General features: G+C 37.9%; 1 protein-coding gene across 1 annotated transcript; it reads right to left on the reverse strand.

Moving 5' to 3' along the window:
• Window positions 1-4,860: 4,860 nt before the first annotated feature.
• On the reverse strand, window positions 4,861-21,976 carry eif4e1c (eukaryotic translation initiation factor 4E family member 1c). The gene is made up of 7 exons (XM_061943185.1): window positions 21,824-21,976; window positions 14,973-15,058; window positions 12,031-12,126; window positions 6,451-6,514; window positions 6,240-6,353; window positions 6,028-6,167; window positions 4,861-5,917 (listed from the first exon to the last, which is right to left on the reverse strand). Exons 1-7 carry the CDS (start codon window positions 21,839-21,841, stop codon window positions 5,803-5,805), a joined length of 633 nt encoding a protein of 210 aa, XP_061799169.1. The 5' UTR covers window positions 21,842-21,976; the 3' UTR covers window positions 4,861-5,802.
• Window positions 21,977-27,452: the final 5,476 nt, after the last annotated feature.

A 27,452-nucleotide genomic window follows, 5' to 3' on the forward strand; every position in this document is an offset into this window, starting at 1 on the left:
GGATGGGTCAAATGCAGAGGACAAATTTCACCACACCTAGTGTGTGTATGACAATCATTGGTACTTTAACTTTACACATACAAACTGTAGCACACAAAAACGCACATTTAATTAAAAAAAAACGTTATTATGGTCTTACCTTTACTTATAAATGAAGTCCATGCGCAGCTCCTTCTGAACAAAAGCATCGATAACTTGTTTATAGAAGTCTTCCTTATCTTTCTTCAGTTTTAAAAGTCTCTCTGTCTCGATGGAGATCTTCCTTTAAGTATTACCTCCTGCTTCGATTGAAAGTCCAGCTTAGAAAACTGTTTTATTTTAGATATGTAATCCTCCATGTTAAAAGTCCAGGCGAGAGGAAAAAATAAACAATCGCTGCTAACTGTTGCTGCCACTTATTCTGCAGCCGAGTAGTCGCAAAAATGATCTCTGGGATCACTAGCGTCCTCTACCACCAGGAGGCGGGATTACTGCCAGCCTCACCCAGTGCGTCTTCGCAGCCGTTTTATGATTGCTCAGCACAAGAAATACGTTACACACATACAGTTGTTGACAAAATACACTTTACATTATATACCTCAGCTAACTAAACTATGGAAATGTATAATATAATTCATATAGCAATACGGTCTCACTGCACAGCAGGCCAGCAGTTAGCCGAGTAATTGCGCAATCCATGGTGAGGCTCAACTGGCTGCTGACTCACTGCAAGTCTCTTCTCAGTATTTGAACGGCAAATGTGAAAATTCAGCGATTTTGATTAAAATAATCTAAAACTGGTGAAGTTAAATTGGAAAATAACTTTGTAGTATAATCACATATAACAATTTAATCATTTTTTTTTTCTTTCCATGATGGCACGTGAGGCTCCGCCTCACCTGCCTCCCCTAGTGATGTGGGACTGCTATTATTTTGAACACAACTGTACATCATGTGTTGCCTTCATTATAACACTTCTATAAGGCTTTTAATTTTTTGCGGCTCCAGACAGATTTTTTTTTTGTATTTTTGGTTCAATATTGCTCTTAACATTTTGGTTTGCCGATCCCTGGTTTAGCTATTAAGGAACGCAAGTAGAGTAATAATAAAATGCTGCATGATAATAAGATCGACCTAGTTCTCAAGTTCTAGTGTAGACAATAACTACAACTTTTACTGCTATTTGGTGTAGGTATTGTTTTAATGTGTTTAAATAACTTATGTGTCGCTTCTTGTGGTTAGCAAAAATATCACTATTGTGGTGGACAGACTTGTCTATATACAGTAAATAACTATGCAGTGGATTATTTTTAATTGGTGGCTTACATTTCAATGCCATGTAAATCTGTGTATATGGACGTTTAATTCTTACTTCACTTAAGTATGAAAACGATGTTGCTTATGTGAATATTTTGAATGAAAGAGGCAGAAATCCTTTGTGATCCACCAATATTAGTGTTGCTGTACTTATTACTAACAAAACATTTATATTCTGCAATAATTCCATTAGGTAAATAAAAATGTTTGTGTCAAAATGTAGATGTTTATAGTTTTCTCTCCACCCTCAACAGGTTATATATATATATATACAGGTTATATGCGCATGTGTATGAATTCGAAGAATACGGAATTGTAATTGCACATTGAAGGAATCTTTCACGCAAGTACAATCGTTCCACTAAAAAAATACAGCATTTAGTGTAACATTTGTATTCATGTGAACATCATGTCATGTATTGTAAGTGTCTTCTTTGAGAACATTCTGACAATTAGACAGGTCGGTTAGCATTTTAACATATACTTTAAATAAAAACAGACGTTTTTCGGCTTGTATTCTGTTGGAGAACTGGTTTTAATCGCATAATTTAGTTACCGTATCCTAATTTGAGTTTTAAAAGGAAAAACAATCAGATTAAGGGGTTTAAATTTGAGATGTCCGATAATATCGGACTGCCGATATTATCGGCCGATAAATGCTTTAAAATGTAATATCGGAAATGATCGGTATCAAAAAGTAAAATGTATGACTTTTTAAAACGCCGCTGTACGGAGTGGTACACGGACGTAGGGAGAAGTACAGAGCGCCAATAAACCTTAAAGGCACTGCCTTTGCGTGCCGGCCCAATCACATAATATCCACGGCTTTTCACAAACACAAGTGAATGCAAGGCATACTTGGTCAACAGTCATACAGGTCACACTGAGGGTGGCCGTATAAACAACTTTAACACTGTTACAAATATGCGCCACACTGTGAACCCACACCAAACAAGAATGACAAACATTTCGGGAGAACATCCGCACTGTAACACAACAGAACAAATACCCAGAACCCCTTGCAGCACTAACTCTTCTGGGACGCAACAATATACACCCCCCGTTACCCCTTACCCCCCAACCCCGCCCACCTCAACCTCCTCATGCTCTCTCAGGGAGAGCATGTCCCAAATTCCAAGCTGCTGTTTTGAGGCATGTTAAAAAAAAAATGCACTCTGTGACTTCAATAATAAATATGGCAGTGCCATGTTGGCATTTTTTCCATAACTTCAGTTGATTTATTTTGGAAAACCTTGTTACATTGTTTAATGCAGGGGTCGGGAACCTTTTTGGCTGAGAAAGCCATGAAAGTCAAATATTTTAAAATGTATTTCCGTGAGAGCCATATAATATTGTTTAACACTGAATACAACTAAATGTGTGCATTTTTAAGTAAGACCAACATTTTTAGAGTATAATAAGTCTCTTATTCTTTTTAATAACATTGTTATTATGAAGCTAACCATCCATCCATCCATCCATCCATCTTCTTCCGCTTATCCGAGGTCGGGTCGCGGGGGCAGCAGCCTAAGCAGGGAAGCCCAGACTTCCCTCTCCCCAGCCACTTCGTCCAGCTCCTCCCGGGGGATGCCGAGGCGTTCCCAGGCCAGCCGGGAGACATAGTCTTCCCAACGTGTCCTGGGTCTTCCCCGTGGCCTCCTACCGGTCGGACGTGCCCTAAACACCTCCCAAGGGAGGCGATCGGGTGGCATCCTGACCAGATGCCCGAACCACCTCATCTGGCTCCTCTCGATGTGGAGGAGCAGCGGCTTTACTTTGAGCTCCCCCCGGATGACAGAGCTTCTCACTCTATCTCTAAGGGAGAGCCCTGCCACCCGGCGGAGGAAACTCATTTCGGCCGCTTGTACCCGTGATCTTGTCCTTTCGGTCATAACCCAAAGCTCATGACCATAGGTGAGGATGGGAACATAGATCGACCGGTAAATTGAGAGCTTTGCCTTCCGGCTCAGCTCCTTCTTCACCACAACGGATCGATACAGCGTCCGCATTACTGAAGATGCCGCACCGATCCGCCTGTCGATCTCACGATCCACTCTTCCCTCACTCGTGAACAAGACTCCGAGGTACTTGAACTCCTCCACTTGGGGCAGGGTCTCCTCCCCAACCCGAAGATGGCATTCCACCCTTTTCCGGGCGAGAACCATGGACTCGGACTTGGAGGTGCTGATTCTCATCCCAGTCGCTTCACACTCGGCTGCGAACTGATCCAGCGAGAGCTGAAGATCCTGGCCAGATGAAGCCATCAGGACCACATCATCTGCAAAAAGCAGAGACCTAATCCTGCAGCCACCAAACCAGATCCCCTCAACGCCTTGACTGCGCCTAGAAATTCTGTCCATAAAAGTTATGAACAGAATCGGTGACAAAGGGCAGCCTTGGCGGAGTCCAACCCTCACTGGAAACGTGTCCGACTTACTGCCGGCAATGCGGACCAAGCTCTGACACTGATCATACAGGGAGCGGACCGCCAAAATCAGACAGTCCGATACCCCATACTCTCTGAGCACTCCCCACAGGACTTCTCGAGGGACACGGTCGAATGCCTTCTCCAAGTCCACAAAACACATGTAGACTGGTTGGGCAAACTCCCATGCACCCTCAAGGACCCTGCCGAGAGTATAGAGCTGGTCCACAGTGCCACGACCAGGACGAAAACCACACTGTTCCTCCTGAATCCGAGGTTCGACTATCCGGCGTATCCTCCTCTCCAGTACACCTGAATAGACCTTACCGGGAAGGCTGAGGAGTGTGATCCCACGATAGTTAGAACACACCCTCCGGTTCCCCTAACCAATAGTAAATAAAATACTTCTTACCATTAATGCAACATCTTGAACAGGTGCGGTAGAAAACGGATGGATGGATTAAAATGCATGAGAATGTTTTATATTTTGAACGTTATTTTTAACACTGATTGATTACCAGCGGAATTATTCATTACTTATCGTGTTAAGCAATGTCAGCTAAGATTTATCTGAGAGCCAGATGCAGTCATCAAAAGAGCCACAGGTTCCCTACCCCTGGTTTAATACATCCAGCGGGGCATCACAACAAAATTAGGCATAGTAATGTGTTAATTCCACGACTGTATATATCGGTATCGGTTGATATCGGAATTGGTAATTAAGAGTTGGACAATATCGGCAAAAAAGCCATTATCGGACATCTCTAGTTTAAATGTCTTGTAGAAATCTAAATTCGAGCCAAATTATTTGAAAAAGACTCATTTGTGGCATGTAACGACTGTTTCCATTCACAGCAGTTATTTACGGATTACCAATGATTAAAAAACAAGAATTTATGTAAAAAAAAACTCCATATGAGTTAAGTGTGTCACCTAATTGTTACTGATGTAGTAAGTTTCTCAACTACTTCCTAAATATCAAGTTGCATACAGGGCAAATCCGCAGTCTTCTCTTGGCAGAAAGTCTGATTCTGCAGCCTGCTCCTCTGACCACGCCGACTCGGTTTTAATCAGAAAAAGTGAATGTGGGGATTTGTTTCTACTTTCACATCAAGAACAAAAAGAACAGGGCTCGTGGATTTAATGCAAAGCACTTTAAACTTTACTTGAAAGGTAATATACATCTTGGGATAACAGATAAAGATACACTATGCGCAATTGTATGTTTTCTCCACAGTAAGTATTATCTGTAACTTGCATCAATAGGAGTGTGTTATTATCTACAGTTTGTTAGGAAGAGAACAGTGAAAAGAATACATCGTTCTGTCAGTATCTTTACTGTACGGTACACTGTAAAAAAGAAAAAAAAACGTCATCAATATGCAGTAGTCCACATTTTTAACCTTAACAAAAAAGGGGAGGGAAAGGACCCATTTCTTTTTACCATTGTCTTTTAACCAAGTAGTTCAACTGCAAAGCATACATTATAAATAAATGTAAGAGAGGGGGGGGGGACGTCAAAAAGTACAAGCAATAATCCACAATTCCAGCATAGCTGAAAGAATAAGTGGCCTTAAAATTGATACCCTGACTGACTTGGGTGTGGCCACAGCTTTTAGAACTTCCTAAAATACTGTAGATTCTTTAAGCTGGCATGTCTGAAAGTTGGGCACTTTTTTTTTTTTTTTTTTGAATACTTCAGAGGATTAATCAAGTTAAAACTGCCCTTCAAATTTTTTTTTGCAAACAATTTTGACAGTGTGAGAAACACCTTTCAGGGTAGCAAGATTGTTTGTTTTGAACCAGCTGCAAACCAAACAGAACACGTAGTCAGCTATGCTAGGGTAGGACTCTGCTGTTAATCTCTTCAACGTTAAAAGGAAATTGTGTTCTCTCGCTCATTCATATTGGGACGGCCAAAAATACTTGATTTGGAGCCATCGCGGTTTAAACCGACCTTTTTTGCGGTTAAAAAAAGAGGGTACATTACTACGGTAATTGACAACTCAAAATGTTAAATGTGATGATGTGGGCTTGCAACTGTTTTAAAATCTACAGCCAGTTGAAATGATTTGAGTGTTTCAAACTGAGTACATGTTCTTGGTGGTGGAGCCGCTCTTGCTGGACGTGTCGTCATGTGACTGGTAACCCAGCATGGCTTTGGTGGGGATCTTCAGAAGGTCCTTATATTGTTGCCTGTTGGAGAAACAAAAGCAGTGTAAAAAAAGTTGGTGGCGCCATCTAGCGGTCGCTTCATTTCTATAATTGTTCAGTGTAAATGAGTTGAAGAAAGGACAACGGCGCACCCTATCGTCATGATGGCGTCCCTGTTTTGACAGTTACTCGTCCAGATGGCTATTTTATCACCTTTGTGTCTAACGTTGACCACGGCGCCACACACATCCTCGCTTGCCTCATCGAACGACTCGCCGACTAAACACAGGAGCTGCGAAACCCAGAACACACTTACACAATGCTAGACAAACATCAGATAAAGCATCGCTGTTCCCGAGCTTACCGTTTCCATCCAATAGCGGTCAAGGTCATTGTGCCTCTGCTGTTTGTTGAGGGTCATCAGCCACCGACCCCCCAATTTATTCCTGTCGTCCTCCCACATGGGCTTGATTCCATCCTGGAGCATGATACATTATGAACTGGTCCAGTAAGTTTGACAGGACCACAGTACATAACAAAAGCTGATGTGAGAGATTAAACAAGAAAAAACGTACCTTAAATAAGCAATAATCACAGCCATAACCAAGTTTGCTGGGCTGTTGTATGTGGTTGTATAATCTGTAAGACAAAAACAGAACATTTGCCTTGGATGACAGTCTGGACCTTTCAACACTGGTTAAATTGAATTTTTTTAGAGATGTCTGATAATGGCTTTTTTGCCGATATTCCGATATTGTCCAACTCTTAATTACCGATTCCGATATCGATATATACAGTCGTGGAATTAACACATTATTATGCCTAATTTTGTTGTGATGCCCCGCTGGATGCATTAAACAATGTAACTTTACCATGAATTGATTAACGTGGACCCCGACTTAAACAAGTTGAAAAACTTATTCGGGTGTTACCATTTAGTGGTCAATTGTACGGAATATGTACTGTGCTGTGCAATCTACTAATACAAGTTTCAATCAATCAATCAAAAACAAGGTTTTCCAAAATAAGAGAACAACTTCAACTCCAGTTATGGAAAAAAGTGCCAACATGGCACTGCCATATTTATTATTGAAGTCACAAAGTGATTTTTTTTTTAACATGCCTCAAAACAGCAGCTTGGAATTTGGGACATGCTCTCCCTGAGATAATCCTAATACCCACTACAACTATGGGAAATACTATACTTTGACTTTCACAAAGTGCATTATTTTAATTTTTTTTTAACATGCCTCAAAACAACAGCTACAAAAACAGTGAAGGCACACAGCTTCAGTCCAGAGCAGAGGTGCCCACTACGTTGATCGCGGAGAATGTGTCAGTCGACCGCCAGCCAGGCATGAAAAAAAATAGACCTAAAAATGAGCGATCATAAATCTTCACTACGACGTCACTTTCGTCACTTGATTGAAATTCAAGGCACCCGAGGATCTTGTGAAATGATGCTGGCTGCTGCCAGCTCAGTGTGAAGGAAAAAATACACTTTTTTATTTCAACCGTACCTCCCGTCAAAAGCCTAAAGACTGACCGCACTGTTCCTGTCTTCACAATAAAAGTGCTGCTCATCGCGCCTGCGCTAACAAAATAAGAGTCTCCGAAAGCCAGCGCAAACAAGCTAGCAAGCTACGGAGTTTGCCACCAATGTGTTTCTTGTAAAGTGTATAAAAACGAATATGGAAGCTGGACAAATAAGATGCCAAAAACCAACCACTTTCATGTAGTATTAGACAGAAAGGAGGAACTTTTTTTCTCCTCTGATTCCAATCATATATATATATATATATATATATATATATATATATATATATATATATATATATATATATGAGGTAGATCACCTCGACTTGGTCATTTAAAAAGTAGCTCGCCTGCTGAAAAAGTATGGGCACCCCTGGTCCAGAGTATACGAGAGCATACTTGCCAACCTTGAGACCTCCAAATTCGGGAGATGGGCGGGGTTTGGTGGTAGCGGGGGTGTATATTGTAGCGTTCCGGAAGAGTTAGTGCTGCAAGGGGTTCTGGGTATTTGTTCTGTTACGGTGCGGATGTTCTCCCGAAATGTGTTTGTCATTCTTGTTTGGTGTGGGTTCACAGTGTGGCGCATATTTGAAACAGTGTTAAAGTTGTTTATACGGCCACCCTCAGTGTGACCTGTATGGCTGTTGATCAAGTATGCCTTGCATTAACTTATGTGTGTGTAAAAGCCGCATATATTATGTGACTGGGCCGCCACGCTGTTTGTATGGAGGAAAAGCGAATGTGACGACAGGTTGTAGAGGACGCTAAAGGCAGTGCCTTTAAGGCACGCCCCCAATAATGTTGTCCGGGTGGAAATCGGGAGAATGGTTGCCCCGGGAGATTTTCGTGAGGGGTACTGAAATTCGGGAGTCTCCCAGGAAAATCGGAAGGTTGAAACCGATACCGATAAATTGCGATATTACATTTTAAAGCATTTATCGGCCGATAATATCGGCAGGCCGATATTATCGGACATCTCAAATTTTTTTTTTTACTTGGTTATGCAAAAACAAACTTACATTTACTGTTATCCAAAAACAACAGTTACATTTGCTGTGCATTTAATACAAATGGCATTTTTTCCTCTCAAACTAAGATTTCAGAACAAAGACTGTTGCCTTCTTTGAAAGGGGCACCTTAACATTAAGCATGCAATGTTAGCTCAACGGCAAGGGGAAAATGCACTTATTTTGGGGAATTTTGCCTATCATTCACAATCTCTATGTAAAACAAGAACACATGTTTTTCTTTACTTTTTGCATTCTAACTCAATATTATAGCAAGTATGAGGTGGCTAACAACGAAGCTAATGGGAGTCATTTAGCCCTTTAAGAAAATAAATCTAAAAACCGGCAACAACACTCCATTTTACTGGTCTATTGACATACTTGGCAGGTGAGCTGCAGAATTGCCTCGGAGTTGGTCAAAGTTAGTTATTTTAATAATTAATTCTACATATTATAAATCATGCCTCTGACTTGTATAGAATGTTGTGGCCATAAATCGAGAAGTTGGTCAAATTTGACATTCAACTTAGACCTGTAGATGGTGAGAAAGACAAGAAAACACTTGTTTGCGTCATTTTTTTTTATCATCAGTGTGAGTATTATGATTACTTCCTCATATAAACGGGAAGATATTTACGTCCCATCAGTCAGCACCCCAGTGAGAGCAGATATTGTACAGTAAGTAAGTGTTTTATTACATTTGTAGTTTGTTTGTATAATATATATGTTATGAATGTGCCTGTTACTGCATTACGTATATACGTATTGCAGGTATATAAAACAATGGAGGTTATTGGATGATTTTAAAGCACTTTATAGGTGAAATAGAGAGAATTCCATTAGCTCCATTTTTAGCTGACTTTTGCTAGCGTTTGTTTACGAGTTAGACTTCATAAAAACAAAAACGTGTGTGCTTGTCTCTCATAAGGATTGTGAATGATAGGCAAACCTTTTTCTATGTACACAATAGGCCTATTTCTCTCCAAATATTGACATAACTGTTTAAATCTTTATCATGAGGAGCCAAATTGAGTCCGATTACTCCAATAGTTCGTCTCTAAATAAGCATTCTAGAACCTTTGGAAACACCTTAATCTGATTGTGTTGGGTTTTTGAAAAGTCAGACTAACACCTGGATTATGTGATTGAAATCAAATCTCTCAAGGGGGGGTGTGCGCCGGAGGGATCCTTCTTGTCGCTCATGCACCAGTCTCAACACATGGGATACAACCCGAAAGCAGATACCATTCAATAAAACCAGCAACAATTGTAATGAAGAGGAGACTGTTTATTTGCTTCACAAATGAAAAGAACAACATTTTCAAGCGTTTAAGCGTATTGATAGGAGAAAAAAAAAGAAACATTTAAGAAGGTAGATAAGGAAATGTAGACTGCCGGCTTAATTCCACCTCCCGAACGAAATACGAAAGAGAATTAAGTACATACTATATATTACAAGGCGAATAAAGTACACAAACCTCCTCACGCTGCATTTTTGGACTTCAAACTAATTAACAATAACTTTGTATTCGACACAACTGGCAAGATAGTCCAGAGCAATAGCAACCTTCATCTGGAACAGTATCAGTTGGGGGACGAACGGTATTTTCCTTCGGACTTAAAACTCCTTCCTTCAATCCACAGAGCCTTTGCTGCCTTATGAACTACGAGACATTCAAAAGTTTTGTTTCCACGATTCTCTGTCAAAAAATTCCGGTCTCTCTTTGCTGCATCCGCTTCGATACATTCTTGGTATTAGCGTCATGTTTATAGTGCAATCCAAGATAATTTCTTGATGCTGTCTGCTATTTAACATCAGCATAGCCATTAGAGACGTAATATTTCTAATCTGTGTCAATATTACAGCAGACATCACAACAGTGCAAGGCTGCTAACTATGTGACGTCATAGGTCAACCGGAAAAGCAATATTTATCCACGCTAAAAGGAAATAAGCGTACCCCAGTGTACAGGAGGCACACAGAGAGAGTGCATGGACCCTTGGACTTCACACGTGCGTGTGAAAATACAAAAAACTGAACTATTTGAGATACACTAATTTAGTGCATGGAAAGGTAGTGACTGAGCCCTTTTCTTTTCACAAGTGCAGCGTATTAAAGTGCCGATTAAGCAGCATGATAAGGGCGCGGCCACTATCATCATCACAATTTTTCGTCATGTACTGTGTTCACCAATCCAGAGCATCACAAACACGCTCAACAGGCTTGGGACATATCCAGTGAGTATGCTACCCATTCAAGAACTGGGATGTTTTCATCTTTCAGGAATTGTGTACAGATCCCTGCAACACGGGGCTATGCATTAGTCATGCTTCAACATGAGGTGATGGTCGATGAATAGCAATACAATGGACCTTACGATCTGATCACGGTATCTCTGTAAATTTTAAAGGCCATCAATAATGCACCTGTGTATGTTGTCCACAACATACACAGGTGCATCCTTACCATAACCCCATCACATGGGTCATTCCATCCACAATGCTGACATTAGCAAACCGCTCACGCACACAATGGTATACACGCTGTCTGCCATCTACCCTACAGTCAAAACCAGGATTCATCACTGAAGAGAACGCCTCTCCAAAGTGCCAGGCGCCATCGATTGGGAGCAATTGCCCACTCAAGTCGGTTACAACGATGTACTGCAGAATAGGTCAAGACCCCGATAAGACAAGCATGCAGATGAGCTTCCTTGAGATGCTTTCTCACAGTTTGTGCATAAATGATTTAGTTGTGCAAAGCAACTGTAGCAGCAGGTGACAGAGTCGCTGGCCTCAGACCATCTTGGAGGGGAAGAAGCTGGATATAGAGGCTAGGGCGAGGCTGGTGTGGTTACACGTGGTGTGTGCTTGTAAGGCCGGTTGGATGTAGCGCCAAATTATTTGAAATTTCTTTTGAGACGGCTTATAGTTCAGAAATTGACATTGACCGGGAACAGCTATGGTGGACATTCCTGCAGTCAGTATGCTAATATGTAATAGAACATAACATTTTGGCGTGGTCTTTGACAATGGCCTATACAATAATCATGCGGTCTAATCAGCATCTTGATATGCTGCACATATCAAGGCAAAGGAAATGCGCTCACTAACACATATTGGGACAGATGTGTCAATATTTGTGAGAGAAAATGCCTTCTGTTCACACAGAAAAAGTCTTAAAGCTTTGAGTTCAGCACATGAAAAATGGGAGCAAAAAGAAGAGTTTCATTTATATTTTTGGGACACTGGAAAAGAGCAATTCAACTCATTTTTATGAAAACAATTGTTTCACAACAAGAATAAATCGGAGGTCAACCAGAATAGAATGTGGTCAACTTTGATTGTTCCACGGTACTAAAATTTATGCGCCATGGGAAACATTTAGAAATATTACAGGAATATAATTATTTTCAGAAACTGGTGGAAGATGTGATACTGTTTTTCCAGTTCATGTTGCTATTGTGTGACAAGCTGACAAAGACTGAAAGACAACTCAATTGACACTTATGTGCCTCATTCCAACTAATAGGGTGACAAACCCATACATGGGCAGATGCACTTTCATACGCCAGTGAGGACTATTAATAAAATGACGAAGAGAATACTTACGCCCAGAAATCTTCCACTGTGTCAAATTTGAAAATGAGACGCAAGTTCTCTGTCCAGGTTTTGCTCTTGTCATTTTTGTAATACCACAGGGCCCATCTGAGAAAGAAAAACAAACAAGAGTCAGCTTTTGCAGGGTCGCAAGAAACAACTTTTAGATTAATGAAAATTCACATGTATTGACAAAACAATGTCTCGGAACAAAGGGTACAATAATTCACCATTTGGCAGGCTGCTGTCGCCCCCCTGGGCAAAATTGCTTAGTAGGGCTATAGCACAAGAAAACAATGCTAGCAACATGCATTGAATTTGAGGGAAGAGAGAAAAGTGCAGCACCAATGCAGCCTTTGTTTACAACAGTTGACATTATTCTTCCATCTGTTTGTGGAGAGGCGGGGCCAGCAGGGGAGGGCTTTGGGGCAATGTGAGGCCATCGGCTGAACTCCGTGGCCCCTACCAATCCACCACCCACCCGCACTAACGCATTACCCAGCTACCCACTGTTCCACACCTACAACCCATAAACACGGACCGGAATATGCAAAGTGTAATGGAACAGTACTCTCATTTAACTTGCTGTTATATTTACATTTGTCAGTTCATCAACAGATGTTTTTCCACACGGATTCCAAAAGAATGAGTAGTCTCAAGAATGTGAACGGTACATCACATTCAAGGCAGTTAAACTCTGTTATCAGATACCAGCCATCTAAACTTAAAATGTAAATACACTCCCATTATTTCCTATGGGTTGTTTGCTGTTGCTTCAAACTGCTAACAAATTGGAGGTTAACCAGTATCCATTAAGTGCGTTGAACCTCAATGGTCTCACTATACTCTGTGCTTCTATTGACATTTACTTTGTTGGTATACTGCACACTTTATTTACTGCTTAATTATCTTTCAATCCTTTTCAACCACAGAGAAAGCTTCTCGGATCAAACCCACACAAAACATTTATCAATACTGAAAAGGACTAATGGTGGATGACTGCAATGTTTGAATAATATCTGTACCATTACGCACAACTCATCTCATTGCGTGGCCCTTTTACATTTTACCGAGACCTCAGTTGCTCCCTTGGCCTTAGTCTTAATTTTGAAACCATGGCATTGAATCTAAAGCCGTAGACGGGAACAACCTGGCCAACTGGACAAGCAGAATGCTCCAGAAGTGACCTACCAAGAGAACTGCTTAGCAAAACAAACAATATTACTGAACAGCTCGCCAACACTGCAGAAATAACACAGCAGGACAATACAACAAAATTTAGGGCACTATCAGTGTCACTGTACTTTTAAAATGGATCCAGGGAATGTCATTAAGAGTCGAGCACGTATGAATCATCACACACAAATTTGATGTCAAAATTATATTTTTCATTTTTGCTCCCCTAATGGAAATGTTTAGGATATGACCAGTGGTAGTGTTCACAATGTTTGGCTTACTGTTGCATTTCAATTGTTAGGTTCCAATGGATGTAAAGTAGCAATGCAACTTCTAACACACAGGACTAGGGATATCCCGATCCGATATTTGGATCGGATCGGCTGCCGATATTTGCCAAAAATTGCGTATCGGCAAGGCATGGGAAAATGCCGATCCAGATCCAGTTTAAAAAAAAAACTCCGGTCCGTGTTTTCCAACGCATCAATTTAAATAATACATTCTACTTTTCTGCTGCTCCGTAAGTTCCGTTCCGCATTTTCCAGCACACCTTCAACACATCCACAATTGTCACGCAGTTGCTTTTAGCTTCTGGCATTACACGACAGGCTCTTCTCACACTTTCCTGTGTCTCCCCCTCACAGACAGACAAGCGCACCTTCTTACACACGTCACATACTGTCACGTCATACGTCACATACGTATACGTCCTCTCCCAGCAGAGAGGTAGCAGCATGGCTAACGTTAGCTGTGATGCTAGCGCAGCCGTGCGAGCAACGCTCCCTCTAAGGTGCTCGCATATCAAACTCTTTTGGCTGTCTTTTTGACACTTACATCCGGCGCCCCCCTCCACACCCTGGATTATAAATAATGTAAATAATTCAATGTGATTATCTTGTGTGATGACTGTATTATGATGATAGTATATATCTGATAGTATATATCTGTATCATGAATCAATTTAAGTGGACCCCGACTTAAACAAGTTGAAAAACTTATTGGGGTGTTACCATTTAGTGGTCAATTGTACGGAATATTTATTTCACTGTGCAACCTACTAATAAAAGTCTCAATCAATCAATCAAAACACATAGAATCATCATACTGCTGTGATTATGTGCATCAAGTGTTCATTCAAGGCTAAGGCAAAATATCGAGATATATATTGTGTATCGCAATATGGCCTTAAAATATCGCAATATTAAAAAAAGGCCATATCGCCCAGCCCTAGTTCAATAATGCCATTTCTGTTTGTCATGTATAATTTTGTCTATTTTGTGTTTATCCTTGAATAAACAGGTCAGTTTCTTGTTACCAACCATTGTGTATTATTCAAACTCCCCTAATTCAGCTGGCTAGTTGTTATCAAGAGTACTAAAACCCTTTTCAACATGATTCTGACAACTAAGTAGCCTAAATAACTTTAAACTTTAATACATGCTCGGATAGGCCAGTATCGGTCAGTATCGGTATCGGATCGGAAATGCAAAAACAGTATCGGTATCGGATCGGAAGTGCAAAAACCTGGATCGGGACATCCCTACACAGGACATTAGTTTTAGAGAGGTTTTTCTCCGGTATTTGATGCCTTACTGGTCTCAAGATAGCTGTAGACTAATTGATACTTTGTAATTGTTATAGTATACATCTTTGTCACACTTATTTCAGAATATTCTCTTAAGCTCCCTCCCCCACGTGAACCAACTGTATCTGGTATGGCCACACACGCACCTGAAGAGTTACATAACCAAATCACAAAGCAGCTGTTTTATTCTCACTTGTTTTGCAAGGGGTGTTTGATATATTGTTCTGGGTTGTCGGGCAGTTGCGGTGGTGGTTGCGGCTCGTCAGTTTCGGGTGCTTTCTGTGCAGAGAAAAGACGAACACATTCGTTAACATAAATATGATCATAAATGGACAGTGTATTATTCACTTTGTAAACTTACAATGAGACAATTGTAATACAATAAGCCTTTATTAGTACCACTGTGGGGATACTCAGATTTGACAGCAGCAGCACACAAGGATAAGGCGGCACAGAAGTGGAAAAAATACACATGAACACGCAATTGAATTTCGATTAAAAAAAATATGCAATTTTACTTCAAATAAGCACTGCCAATTTACACAGAGGACTCACACTTCACTGTTAGCATGACAACCAAACACTTCTTGATCTTGGACATCAGCAGAAGCAATCACATTAATTTATTGACTTTTCTTTGGGCTCGTCATTACATGTGTCACAGTCCTGTGGGGGGAGCGAGTGTGACATATTTTTGGATGTCTAGATTGATATGATCCATTAGTTTTTAAAAAATCTATCCTTGATCTCCCATAAACATAACATTTTTTTCTTCACAACTCAACGACAAGTTAATGACAATTACGCTACCAAAGAGGCCAATTAAAGGCCCAGGAGGTTTGTGCAGTTTATACCAGTAGTTAACAATATTGAACTTTGGACAGTAAAAAAAAAAGATGATATTACTCAATTCAGGGTTTTAATTAATTTGAATCAATTATTTTCTGTTACACCCACCCAGGAAGAAAAAAAAGCATTTCACGCCCCCTCCACTGTGACGAGTGACTCTAGTATTCACAGCTTCTCACAAGCAGTCAAAGACTGGCTTTTAGACCACCAGTCCTGCTCACATTAGCAATGCCAGACAGGTAGTTCCCCATCAGATGATAACCTGGCAGGAGCAGTCTGATGGCCACCAGAGTACCATTCCAATCTTGTAACATCGCAAACTTTTTTACATATGCAATACCAATGGGGTATATGGCTATCGAATGATACCCTTATGGGTACCATCTGATGGCTACTGCACTGTATGTGGACTTCAATAAAAACTGCTGCACTTTAAATGAAGCTGCTAAAATACTGTACATCGACCACCTACTGATTTGTAACTCACATCCCCTCTATGTATTGTACCTGTATTTTAAATTGTTGATCATTATGTAATTTTAATATTGTTGTGTATTTTCAATCCTGTATAATTTTAGTGTGGATGTTAGATACACCATAAAAGGACTACAGATGGAAATTAGCATGGTGCTAAATCTGGTGCAGCCCTCTTCTTAATGTAACTGCACATTGTCCTTCAAATAAACAAATACAAACTATAAATATCGTTTGTCAAAAACATTGTACGTACAGTGCATTGTATTGTTTCCTTAACATTAAAGAAAAATGAAATATAGATTAACCTATAACAAATGTTAACTTTACTGACATCAATTAAAATGTAATCCAAAAAGTTTAACCATTTGATACTCCATCCATCCATTTACTACTGCTTGTCCCTTTTGGGGGTTGCTGGAGCCTATCTCAGCTGCATTCGGGCGTAAGGCGGGGTGAACCCTGGACAAGTCGCCACCTCATCGCAGGGCCAACACAGATAGACAACATTCACACACTAGGGCCAATTTAGTGTTGCCAATCAACCTATCCCCAGGTGCATGTCTTTGGAGGTGGGAGGAAGCCGGAGTACACGGAGGGAAACCACGCAGTCACGGGGAGAACATGCAAACTCCACACAGAAAGAACCCGAACCCGGGATTGAACTCAGGACCTTCGTATTGTGAGGCACATGCACTGTCCACCGAGTGGGCAATTTATATAATTACTCAATTTGGGGTTTTAATTAACCCGGTGCTTCTCAATTATTTTCTGTTACGCCCACCCAGGAAGAAAAAAAGGCATTTCACACCCCCTCCACTGTGACTATAAATAATATCAGTTGTCAAAAACATTGTACGTACAGTGCATAGTATTGTTTCCTTAAAATTAAACAAAAATAAAAATGAAATATAGATTAACCTACAACATTTGTTAACTTTATTGACATTGTTTTAGTCTATAACAGAAAATATTTACTGTGCATCATTTAAAATTTAATCCAAAAAGTTGAACAATTTGATACTAAAATATTAAATTAAATAAACTCTAAATGCATTCAAATTAATCAGCAAAATTAACCCAGGAGCACAATGTACAGTATACATCACAAAAAATTACACAAAAATAAAACTGTTTATTTTTTTTTTATTCTAAAAATTGATTTAACCGTAGGCTATCATCAATACTGATAAGTCAAACTTTACTCCATGTGTAATACAATATTAGTCTTTTTAAATTTAACTGCTGATAAAACGTTCCAAACATTTCCTGTATATACTATGAAAAATATATGGATTGACCTACAACAAACGTTAACTTTATTGACATTGTTTCATTCTATAACAGAACATATTTACTGTGCATCAATTAAAATGTAATCCAAATTGTTTAACCACTTGATACTAAAAAAAAAAAATTAAATAAACTGATAATACATTCAAAATTGATCAGCAACATTAACCCAGGAGCACAATATATAAATCACTAAAAATTACAAAACAAAAATAAAACAGTGTTGATTTTTTAAATTCTACAAATTGAATCAAACTTTACTCCATGTGTAATACAATAGTATAGTCTCTTTTTGAATGTAACTGCTAATAAAACTTTTCCTAACATTTCCTGTATGTACTATGAAAAATATATAGATTGACCTACAACAAACGTTAACTTTATTGACATTGTTTTTGTCTATAACAGAACAGATCGGTAGGTTGTGAGTTCAAACCCCGGCCGAGTCATACCAAAGACTATAAAAATGGGACCAGTTACCTCCCTCCTTGGCACTCAGCATCAAGGGTTGGAATTGGGGGTTGAATCACCAAAAATGATTCCCGGGCGCGGCACCGCTGCTGCCCACTGCTCCCCTCACCTCCCAGGGGGTGAACAAGGGGATGGGTCAAATGCAGAGGACACATGTCACCACACCTAGTGTGTGTGTGACAATCATTGGTACTTTAACTTTTAACTTTAACATATTTACTGTGCATCAATTAAAATGTAATCCAAATTGTTTAGCCACTTGATACTAAAAAACATTATTAAATAAACTAATAATGAATTCAAAATTGATCAGCAACATTAACCCAAGAGCACAATTTATAAATCACAAAAAATTACAAAACAAAAATAACAGTTTTGATTTTTTTTTTTTTAAATTCTACATATTGAATCAAACTTTACTCCATGTGTAATACAATATTATAGTCTCTCTTTTTAAATGTAACTGCTAATAAAACTTTTCCTAACATTTGCTGTATGTACTATGAAAAATATATAGATTGACCTACAACAAACGTTAACTTTATTGACATTGTTTTAGTCTATAACAGAAAACATTTACTGTGCATCAATTAAAATGTAATCCAAATTGTTTAACCATCCATCCATTTTCTACTGCTTGTCCCTTTTGCGGTCGCGGGGGGTGCTGGAGCCTATCTCAGCTGCATTCGGGCGGAAGGCGGGGTACACCCTGGACAAGTCACCACCTCATCACAGGGCCAACACAGATAGACAACTACTTGATACTAAAAAAAAAAAATTAAATAAACTGTAATAATAAATTCAAAATTGATCAGCAACATTAACCCAGGAGCACAATTTATAAATCACTAAAAATAACAAAACAAAAATAAAACAGTTGATTATTTTTTTTATTCTACAAATTGAATCAAACTTTACTCCATGTGTAATACAATATTACAGTCTCTCTTTTTAAATTTAACTGCTAATAAAACTTTTCCTAACATTTCCTATACTATGAAAAATATATGGATTGACCTACAACAACTTTATTGACATTGTTTTAGTCTATAACAGAACATATTTACTGTGCATCAATTCAAATGTAATCCAAATTGTTTAACCATCCATCCATCCATTTTCTACCGCTTGTCCCTTTTGGGTTCGCGGGGGGTGCTGGAGCCTATCTCAGCTGCATTCGTGCGGAAGGCGGGGTACACCCTGGACAAGTCGCCTCATCATCACAGGTCCAACACAGATAGACAGAAAACAACCACTTGATACTAAAAAAAAAAAATTAAATAAACTGTAATAATACAGAGTTTGGTGGCTGCAGGATTAGGTGTCTGCTTTTTGCAGATGATGTGGTCCTGATGGCTTCATCTAGCCAGGATCTTCAGCTCCCACTGGATCGGTTCGCAGCTGAGTGTGAAGCGACTGGGATGAGAATCAGCACCTCCAAGTCCGAGTCCATGGTTCTCGCCCGGAAAAGGGTGGAGTGCCATCTCCGGGTTGGGGAGATCTTGCCCCAAGTGGAGGAGTTCAAGTACCTCGGAGTCTTGTTCACGAGTGAGGGAAGAGTGGATCGTGAGATCGACAGGCGGATCGGTGCGGCGTCTTCAGTAATGCGGACGCTGTATCGATCCGTTGTGGTGAAGAAGGAGCTGAGCCGGAAGGCAAAGCTCTCAATTTACCGGTCGATCTACGTTCCCATCCTCACCTATGGTCATGAGCTTTGGGTTATGACCGAAAGGACAAGATCACGGGTACAAGCGGCCGAAATGAGTTTCCTCCGCCGGGTGGCGGGGCTCTCCCTTAGAGATAGGGTGAGAAGCTCTGCCATCCGGGGGGAGCTCAAAGTAAAGCCGCTGCTCCTCCACATCGAGAGGAGCCAGATGAGGTGGTTCGGGCATCTAGTCAGGATGCCACCCGAGCGCCTCCCTAGGGAGTTGTTTAGGGCACGTCCGACCGGTAGGAGGCCACGAGGAAGACCCAGGACACGTTGGGAAGACTATGTCTCCCGGCTGGCCTGGGAATGCCTCGGGATCCTCCGGGAGGAGCTGGACGAAGTGGCTGGGGAGAGGGAAGTCTGGGCTTCCCTGCTTAGGCTGCTGCCCCCGCGACCCGACCTTGGATAAGCGGAAGAAGATGGATGGATGGATGGATAATACATTCAAAATTGATCAGCAACATTAACCCAGGAGCACAATTTATAAATCACTAATAATAACAAAACAAAAATAAAACAGTGTTGATTTTTCTTTTTTCTTCTAAACTCTACCAACTCCAAAGTAAACAATTTTTTGGGGACCCCTGAAATAGACGATGCAGGGGACATGCACTTAGATATGTTTTATGCATTTAAGATGCAGAAAGCAATCCAATGTAGGTCAGCATTTGCTACAGCATCTGAACCAGCGGTTCTTAACCTTGTTGGAGGTACCGAACTCCACCAGTTTCATATGCGCATTCACCGAACCCTTCTTTAGTGAAAAATAAAATGTTTTTTTTTCAAATTCAAGACAAAGTTATATGTTTTTGGTAACACTTTAGTATGGGGAACATATTCTAAGTAACAAAGACTTAATTTAGAGTTATTTGGTTAGGGCCAGGGATAGGGTTATAATAAGGCCATGCCGAATAAGGCATTAATAAGTACTTAATAATGACTAGTTAAGAGCCAAAATGTTACTAATTTGCATGTTAATAAGCAACTAATTAATGGTGAATATGTTCCCCATACTAAAGTGTTACCATGTTTTTTTACTGGTGCACAAAATGAACCGTGCATGAACATCACCTTGTTCAAACAACAAAACCAACACAGTGCATAAACTCACAACAAATTACACACCTGCAAATCAGTGTGACTTCTGCTGTTGCCGTATCCGTAATACGCCGATAGGGAGAAGTTTTTATTTACACGATGAGTCGGGTGTGTTTTGACCTCCGCCGAACCCCTGAGCCCGACTCACCGAACCCAGGTTAAGAACCACTGATCTAAACATATATTGACATTTTAGCTTTATTTTATAGGTAACAAAGCACAATGCATATTATTTTAAGGAAATACAGAGGGTCAAATGAGCTGAAGGGCCGCACTTTGGAAAACCCTGTAAATGTTTAAAAAAAGAGTAAACAATTTTGTTTACCACAAACAAAAGAGGCATAACAAAATAAGAGGAAACCGTATAAATGTGACAAACCATAAACAGTAAAGTCCAAAATATAAATATGACTATTTCACAATCCCAAAAGAAAAATCAACTTTGCTCCATGTGTAATAGAATATTAGTCAATTTTTAAATTGAACTGCTAATAAAACTAAATATATTTATATACTATAACAAACGAGTAGCTGCTGTGACACACTATATGTACTTAACATACTGATGTCACCATTGTATGTAAAAAACTACAACTATACGTGGTTAACTACTCACTACGTGCATAAAAAAGCTATCAATCAATTCACAGTATTCCATTTGACATGACCGAATACACATTGGGTTGCCTTGACTCGAAAAAGCGAGTAAAAGCATCGTTTAAGTTCTGTACGTTCCAGAGTAAATTAGCATGAAGTGTTAGCTTGCGGGCTAGCTGCTTACACACGTGTCACTAATTTATACACCGACGAAGGACTAATGTTCACTTTAAATGTTTACAAAAAAATGACCGAAGCCATTACGCACGAATTAATGCAACGATCACATTTTTTTTCTTGACGAGACGGACATAAGTGGGAGTTTGAATGAACGCCGTCCAGTCAAAGCGAGCAATGCGTGCTAAATGCTAACAGCGATCCGCGCTAAAAAGATGCTTCTTGCGGACGAAACCGCAGGAATTCCCCGCGAATGCTCGATGGCGTTTTTGACAACGTGTTACTTCGTCGCGAATGACTCGAATATAACGTGGCTGCGACGGTTGCCTTCAGGTCTACATGGGGTGGATTTGGGGTTGGCTCTGGGCTTCTCTTACCGGTTCCGATGTCGCCATCTTGACAGTAGAACAGATCTGCCCGATAAGCGATCTGCGACTGCGTCACACCAGCCTCTTACCTACGGGAGCCGACACAGTTCAAGCATGGCCGACCATGTCACCAGCTTGTCATACCTTTAAAAATGTATTACATGTTGTTTTGGGAGGAGATCAGAGATTGGCTGAGAGACACGGGTGTGGAGATGTCCCCATTGGTACCGGGCCGCACAATAAAAAAATCAACATAAAAAACACAAGATACACTTAAAATTAGTGCACCAACCCAAAAAACCTCCCTCCCCCATGGCCGATAAATGCTTTAAAATGTAATATCGGAAATTTTCGGTATCGTTTCTTTTGTATTCTCTGTGTCGTTTTTTTATTTTTATTTTATTTTTTTTATTAAATCAACATAAAAGACACAAGATACACTTACAATTAGTGCACCAACCCAAAAAACCTCCCTCCCCCATGGCCGATAAATGCTTTAAAATGTAATATCGGAAATTATCGGTATCGTTTCTTTTGTATTCTCTGTGTCGTTTTTTTATTTTTTTATTTTTTTTTTATTAAATCAACATAAAATACACAAGATACACTTACAATTAGTGCACCAACCCAAAAAACCTCCCTCCCCCATGGCCGATAAATGCTTTAAAATGTAATATCGGAAATTATCGGTATTGTTTTTTTTATTCTCAGTGTCGTTTCTTTATTTTATTTAAAAAAAAATTTTCTTAATTAAATCAACATAAAAAACACAAGATACACTTACAATTAGTGCACCAACCCAAAAAACCTCCCTCCCCCATGGCCGATAAATGCTTTAAAACGTAATATCGGAAATTATCGGTATCGTTTTTTTAAATTCTCGGTGTCGTTTTTTTTTTTTTTTTTTTTTTTTTTTTTTTTAAATTAAATCAACATAAAAAACACAAGATACACTTACAATTAGTGCACCAACCCAAACAACCTCCCTCCCCCATGGCTGATAAATGCTTTAAAATGTAATATCGGAAATTATCGGTATCGTTTTTTTTATTCTCGGTGTCGTTTTTTGTATTTTTTTTTATTTTAAATTTTTATTTTTTTTATTTTTATTAAATCAACATAAAAAACACAAGATACACTTACAATTAGTGCATCAACCCAGAAAACCTCCCTCCCCCATGGCCGATAAATGCTTTAAAATGTAATATCGGAAATTATCGGTATCGTTTTTTTTATTCTCGGTGTCGTTTTTTTAATTATTTTTTATTTTTTTTAATTAAATAAACATAAAAGACTCAAGATACACTTACAATTAGTGCACCAACCCAAAAAACCTCCCTCCCTCATGGCCGATAAATGCTTTAAAATGTAATATCAGAAATTATCGGTATCGGTTTTTTTATTCTCGGTGTCGTTTTTTTTTTTTTTTTTTTTTTTTTTTTTTTTTTTATTAAATCAACATAAAATACACAAGATACACTTACAATTAGTGCACCAACCCAAAAAACCTCCCTCCCCCATGGCCGATAAATGCTTTAAAATGTAATATCGGAAATTATCGGTATTGTTTTTTTTATTCTCAGTGTCGTTTCTTTATTTTATTTAAAAAATTTTTTTTTTAATTAAATCATAAAATACACAAGATACACTTACAATTAGTGCACCAACCCAAAAAACCTCCCTCCCCCATGGCCGATAAATGCTTTAAAATGTAATATCGGAAATTATCGGTATTGTTTTTTTTATTCTCAGTGTCGTTTCTTTATTTAAAAAAAATATATATTTTTTTAATTAAATCAACATAAAAAACACAAGATACACTTACAATTAGTGCACCAACCCAAAAAACCTCCCTCCCTCATGGCCGATAAATGCTTTAAAATGTAATATCAGAAATTATCGGTATCGTTTTTTTAATTCTCGGTGTCGTTTTTTTTTTTTTTTTTTTTTTTTTTTTTTAAATTAAATCAACATAAAAAACACAAGATACACTTACAATTAGTGCACCAACCCAAACAACCTCCCTCCCCCATGGCTGATAAATGCTTTAAAATGTAATATCGGAAATTATCGGTATCGTTTTTTTTATTCTCGGTGTCGTTTTTTGTATTTTTTTTTATTTTAAATTTTTATTTTTTTTATTTTTATTAAATCAACATAAAAAACACAAGATACACTTACAATTAGTGCATCAACCCAGAAAACCTCCCTCCCCCATGGCCGATAAATGCTTTAAAATGTAATATCGGAAATTATCGGTATCGTTTTTTTTATTCTCGGTGTCGTTTTTTTAATTATTTTTTATTTGTTTTAATTAAATAAACATAAAAGACTCAAGATACACTTACAATTAGTGCACCAACCCAAAAAACCTCCCTCCCTCATGGCCGATAAATGCTTTAAAATGTAATATCAGAAATTATCGGTATCGGTTTTTTTATTCTCGGTGTCGTTTTTTTTTTTTTTTTTTTTTTTTTTTTTTTTTTTTATTAAATCAACATAAAATACACAAGATACACTTACAATTAGTGCACCAACCCAAAAAACCTCCCTCCCCCATGGCCGATAAATGCTTTAAAATGTAATATCGGAAATTATCGGTATTGTTTTTTTTATTCTCAGTGTCGTTTCTTTATTTTATTTAAAAAAAATTTTTTTTAATTAAATCATAAAATACACAAGATACACTTACAATTAGTGCACCAACCCAAAAAAACTCCCTCCCCCATGGCCGATAAATGCTTTAAAACGTAATATCGGAAATTATCGGTATCGTTTTTTTAAATTCTCGGTGTCGTTTTTTTTTTTTTTTTTTTTTTTTTTTTTTAAATTAAATCAACATAAAAAACACAAGATACACTTACAATTAGTGCACCAACCCAAAAAACCTCCCTCCCCCATGGCTGATAAATGCTTTAAAATGTAATATCGGAAATTATCGGTATCGTTTTTTTTATTCTCGGTGTCGTTTTTTGTATTTTTTTTATTTAAAATTTTTTATTTTTTTATTTTTATTAAATCAACATAAAAAACACAAGATACACTTACAATTAGTGCATCAACCCAGAAAACCTCCCTCCCCCATGGGCGATAAATGCTTTAAAATGTAATATCGGAAATTATCGGTATCGTTTTTTTTGTTCTCGGTGTCGTTTTTTTTATTATTTTTTATTTGTTTTAATTAAATAAACATAAAAGACTCAAGATACACTTACAATTAGTGCACCAACCCAAAAAACCTCCCTCCCCCATGGCCGATAAATGCTTTAAAATGTAATATCGGAAATTATCGGTATTGTTTTTTTTATTCTCAGTGTCGTTTCTTTATTTAAAAAAAATATATTTTTTTTTAATTAAATCAACATAAAAAACACAAGATACACTTACAATTAGTGCACCAACCCAAAAAACCTCCCTCCCTCATGGCCGATAAATGCTTTAAAATGTAATATCAGAAATTATCGGTATCGTTTTTTTTATTCTCGGTGTCGTTTTTTTTTTTTTTTTATTATTATTATTTTTTTATTAAATCAACATAAAAAACACAAGATACACTTACAATTAGTGCACCGACCCAAAAAACCTCCCTCCCCCATGGCCGATAAATGCTTTAAAATGTAATGTCGGAAATTATCGGTATTGTTTTTTTTATTCTCAGTGTCGTTTCTTTATTTTTTTTATTTTATTTTTTTTAAAATTAAATCAACATAAAAAACACAAGATACACTTACAATTAGTGCACCAACCCAAAAAACCTCCCTCCCCCATGGCCGATAAATGCTTTAAAATGTAATATCGGAAATTATCGGTATCGTTTCTTTTGTATTCTCTGTGTCGTTTTTTTATTTTTATTTTTATTTTTTTTATTAAATCAACATAAAAGACACAAGATACACTTACAATTAGTGCACCAACCCAAAAAACCTCCCTCCCCCATGGCCGATAAATGCTTTAAAATGTAATATCGGAAATTATCGGTATCGTTTTTTTATTCTCAGTGTCGTTTCTTTATTTTATTTAAAAAAAATTTTTTTTTTTATTAAATCAACATAAAAAACACAAGATACACTTACAATTAGTGCACCAACCCAAAAACCTCCCTCCCCCATGGCTGATAAATGCTTTAAAATGTAATATCGGAAATTATCGGTATCGTTTTTTTAAATTCTCGGTGTCGTTTTTTTTTTTTTTTATTAAATCAACATAAAAAAACACAAGATACACTTACAATTAGTGCACCAACCCAAAAAACCTCCCTCCCCCATGGCTGATAAATGCTTTAAAATGTAATATCAGAAATTATCGGTATCGTTTTTTTTATTCTCGGTGTCGTTTTTTGTATTTTTTTTATTTAAAAAAAAAATTTTTTTTTTTAATTAAATCAACATAAAAAACACAAGATACACTTACAATTAGTGCACCAACCCAGAAAACCTCCCTCCCCCATGGCCGATAAATGCTTTAAAATGTAATATCGGAAATTATCGGTATCGTTTTTTTTATTCTCGGTGTCGTTTTTTTATTTTTTTTTTTATTTTTTTAATTAAATAAACATAAAAGACACAAGATACACTTACAATTAGTGCACCAACCCAAAAAACCTCCATCCCCCATGGCCGATAAATGCTTTAAAATGTAATATCGAAAAATGATCGGTATTGTTTTTTTTATTCTCAGTGTCGTTTCTTTATTTTAAAAAAAATAATTTTTTTTTTAATTAAATCAACATAAAAAACACAAGATACACTTACAATTAGTGCACCAACCCAAAAAACCTCCCTCCCTCATGGCCGATAAATGCTTTAAAATGTAATATCGGAAATTATCGGTATCGTTTTTTTAAATTCTTGGTGTCGTTTTTTTTTTTGTTTGTTTGTTGTTGTTTTTTTTAATTAAATCAACATAAAAAAAACACAAGATACACTTACAATTAGTGCACCAACCCAAAAAACCTCCCTCCCCCATGGCCGATAAATGCTTTAAAATGTAATATCGGAAATTATCGGTATCGTTTTTTTTATTCTCAGTGTCGTTTCTTTATTTTAATTTTTTTAAATTTTTTTTAATTAAATCAACATAAAAAACACAATATACACTTACAATTAGTGCACCAACCCAAAAAACCTCTCTCCCCCATGGCCGATAAATGCTTTAAAATGTAATATCGGAAATTATCGGTATCGTTTTTTTAAATTCTCGGTGTCGTTTTTGTTTTTTTTGTTTGTTGTTGTTTTTTTTAATTAAATCAACATAAAAAAAACACAAGATACACTTACAATTAGTGCACCAACCCAAAAAACCTCCCTCCCCCATGGCCGATAAATGCTTTAAAATGTAATATCGGAAATTATCGGTATCGGTTTTTTTATTCTCAGTGTCGTTTCTTTATTTTTATTTTATTTTATTTTTTTTAATTAAATCAACATAAAAAACACAATATACACTTACAATTAGTGCACCAACCCAAAAAACCTCCCTCCCCCATGGCCGATAAATGCTTTAAAATGTAATATCGGAAATTATCGGTATCGGGTTTTTTTTATTCTCAGTGTCGTTTCTTTATTTTATTTTATTTTTTTAATTTTTTTAATTAAATCAACATAAAAAACACAAGATACACTTACAATTAGTGCACCAA

The sequence above is a fragment of the Nerophis lumbriciformis genome, linkage group LG02 (genome assembly GCF_033978685.3).
Source record: "Nerophis lumbriciformis linkage group LG02, RoL_Nlum_v2.1, whole genome shotgun sequence".
Classification (NCBI taxonomy): Eukaryota; Metazoa; Chordata; class Actinopteri; order Syngnathiformes; family Syngnathidae; genus Nerophis; species Nerophis lumbriciformis.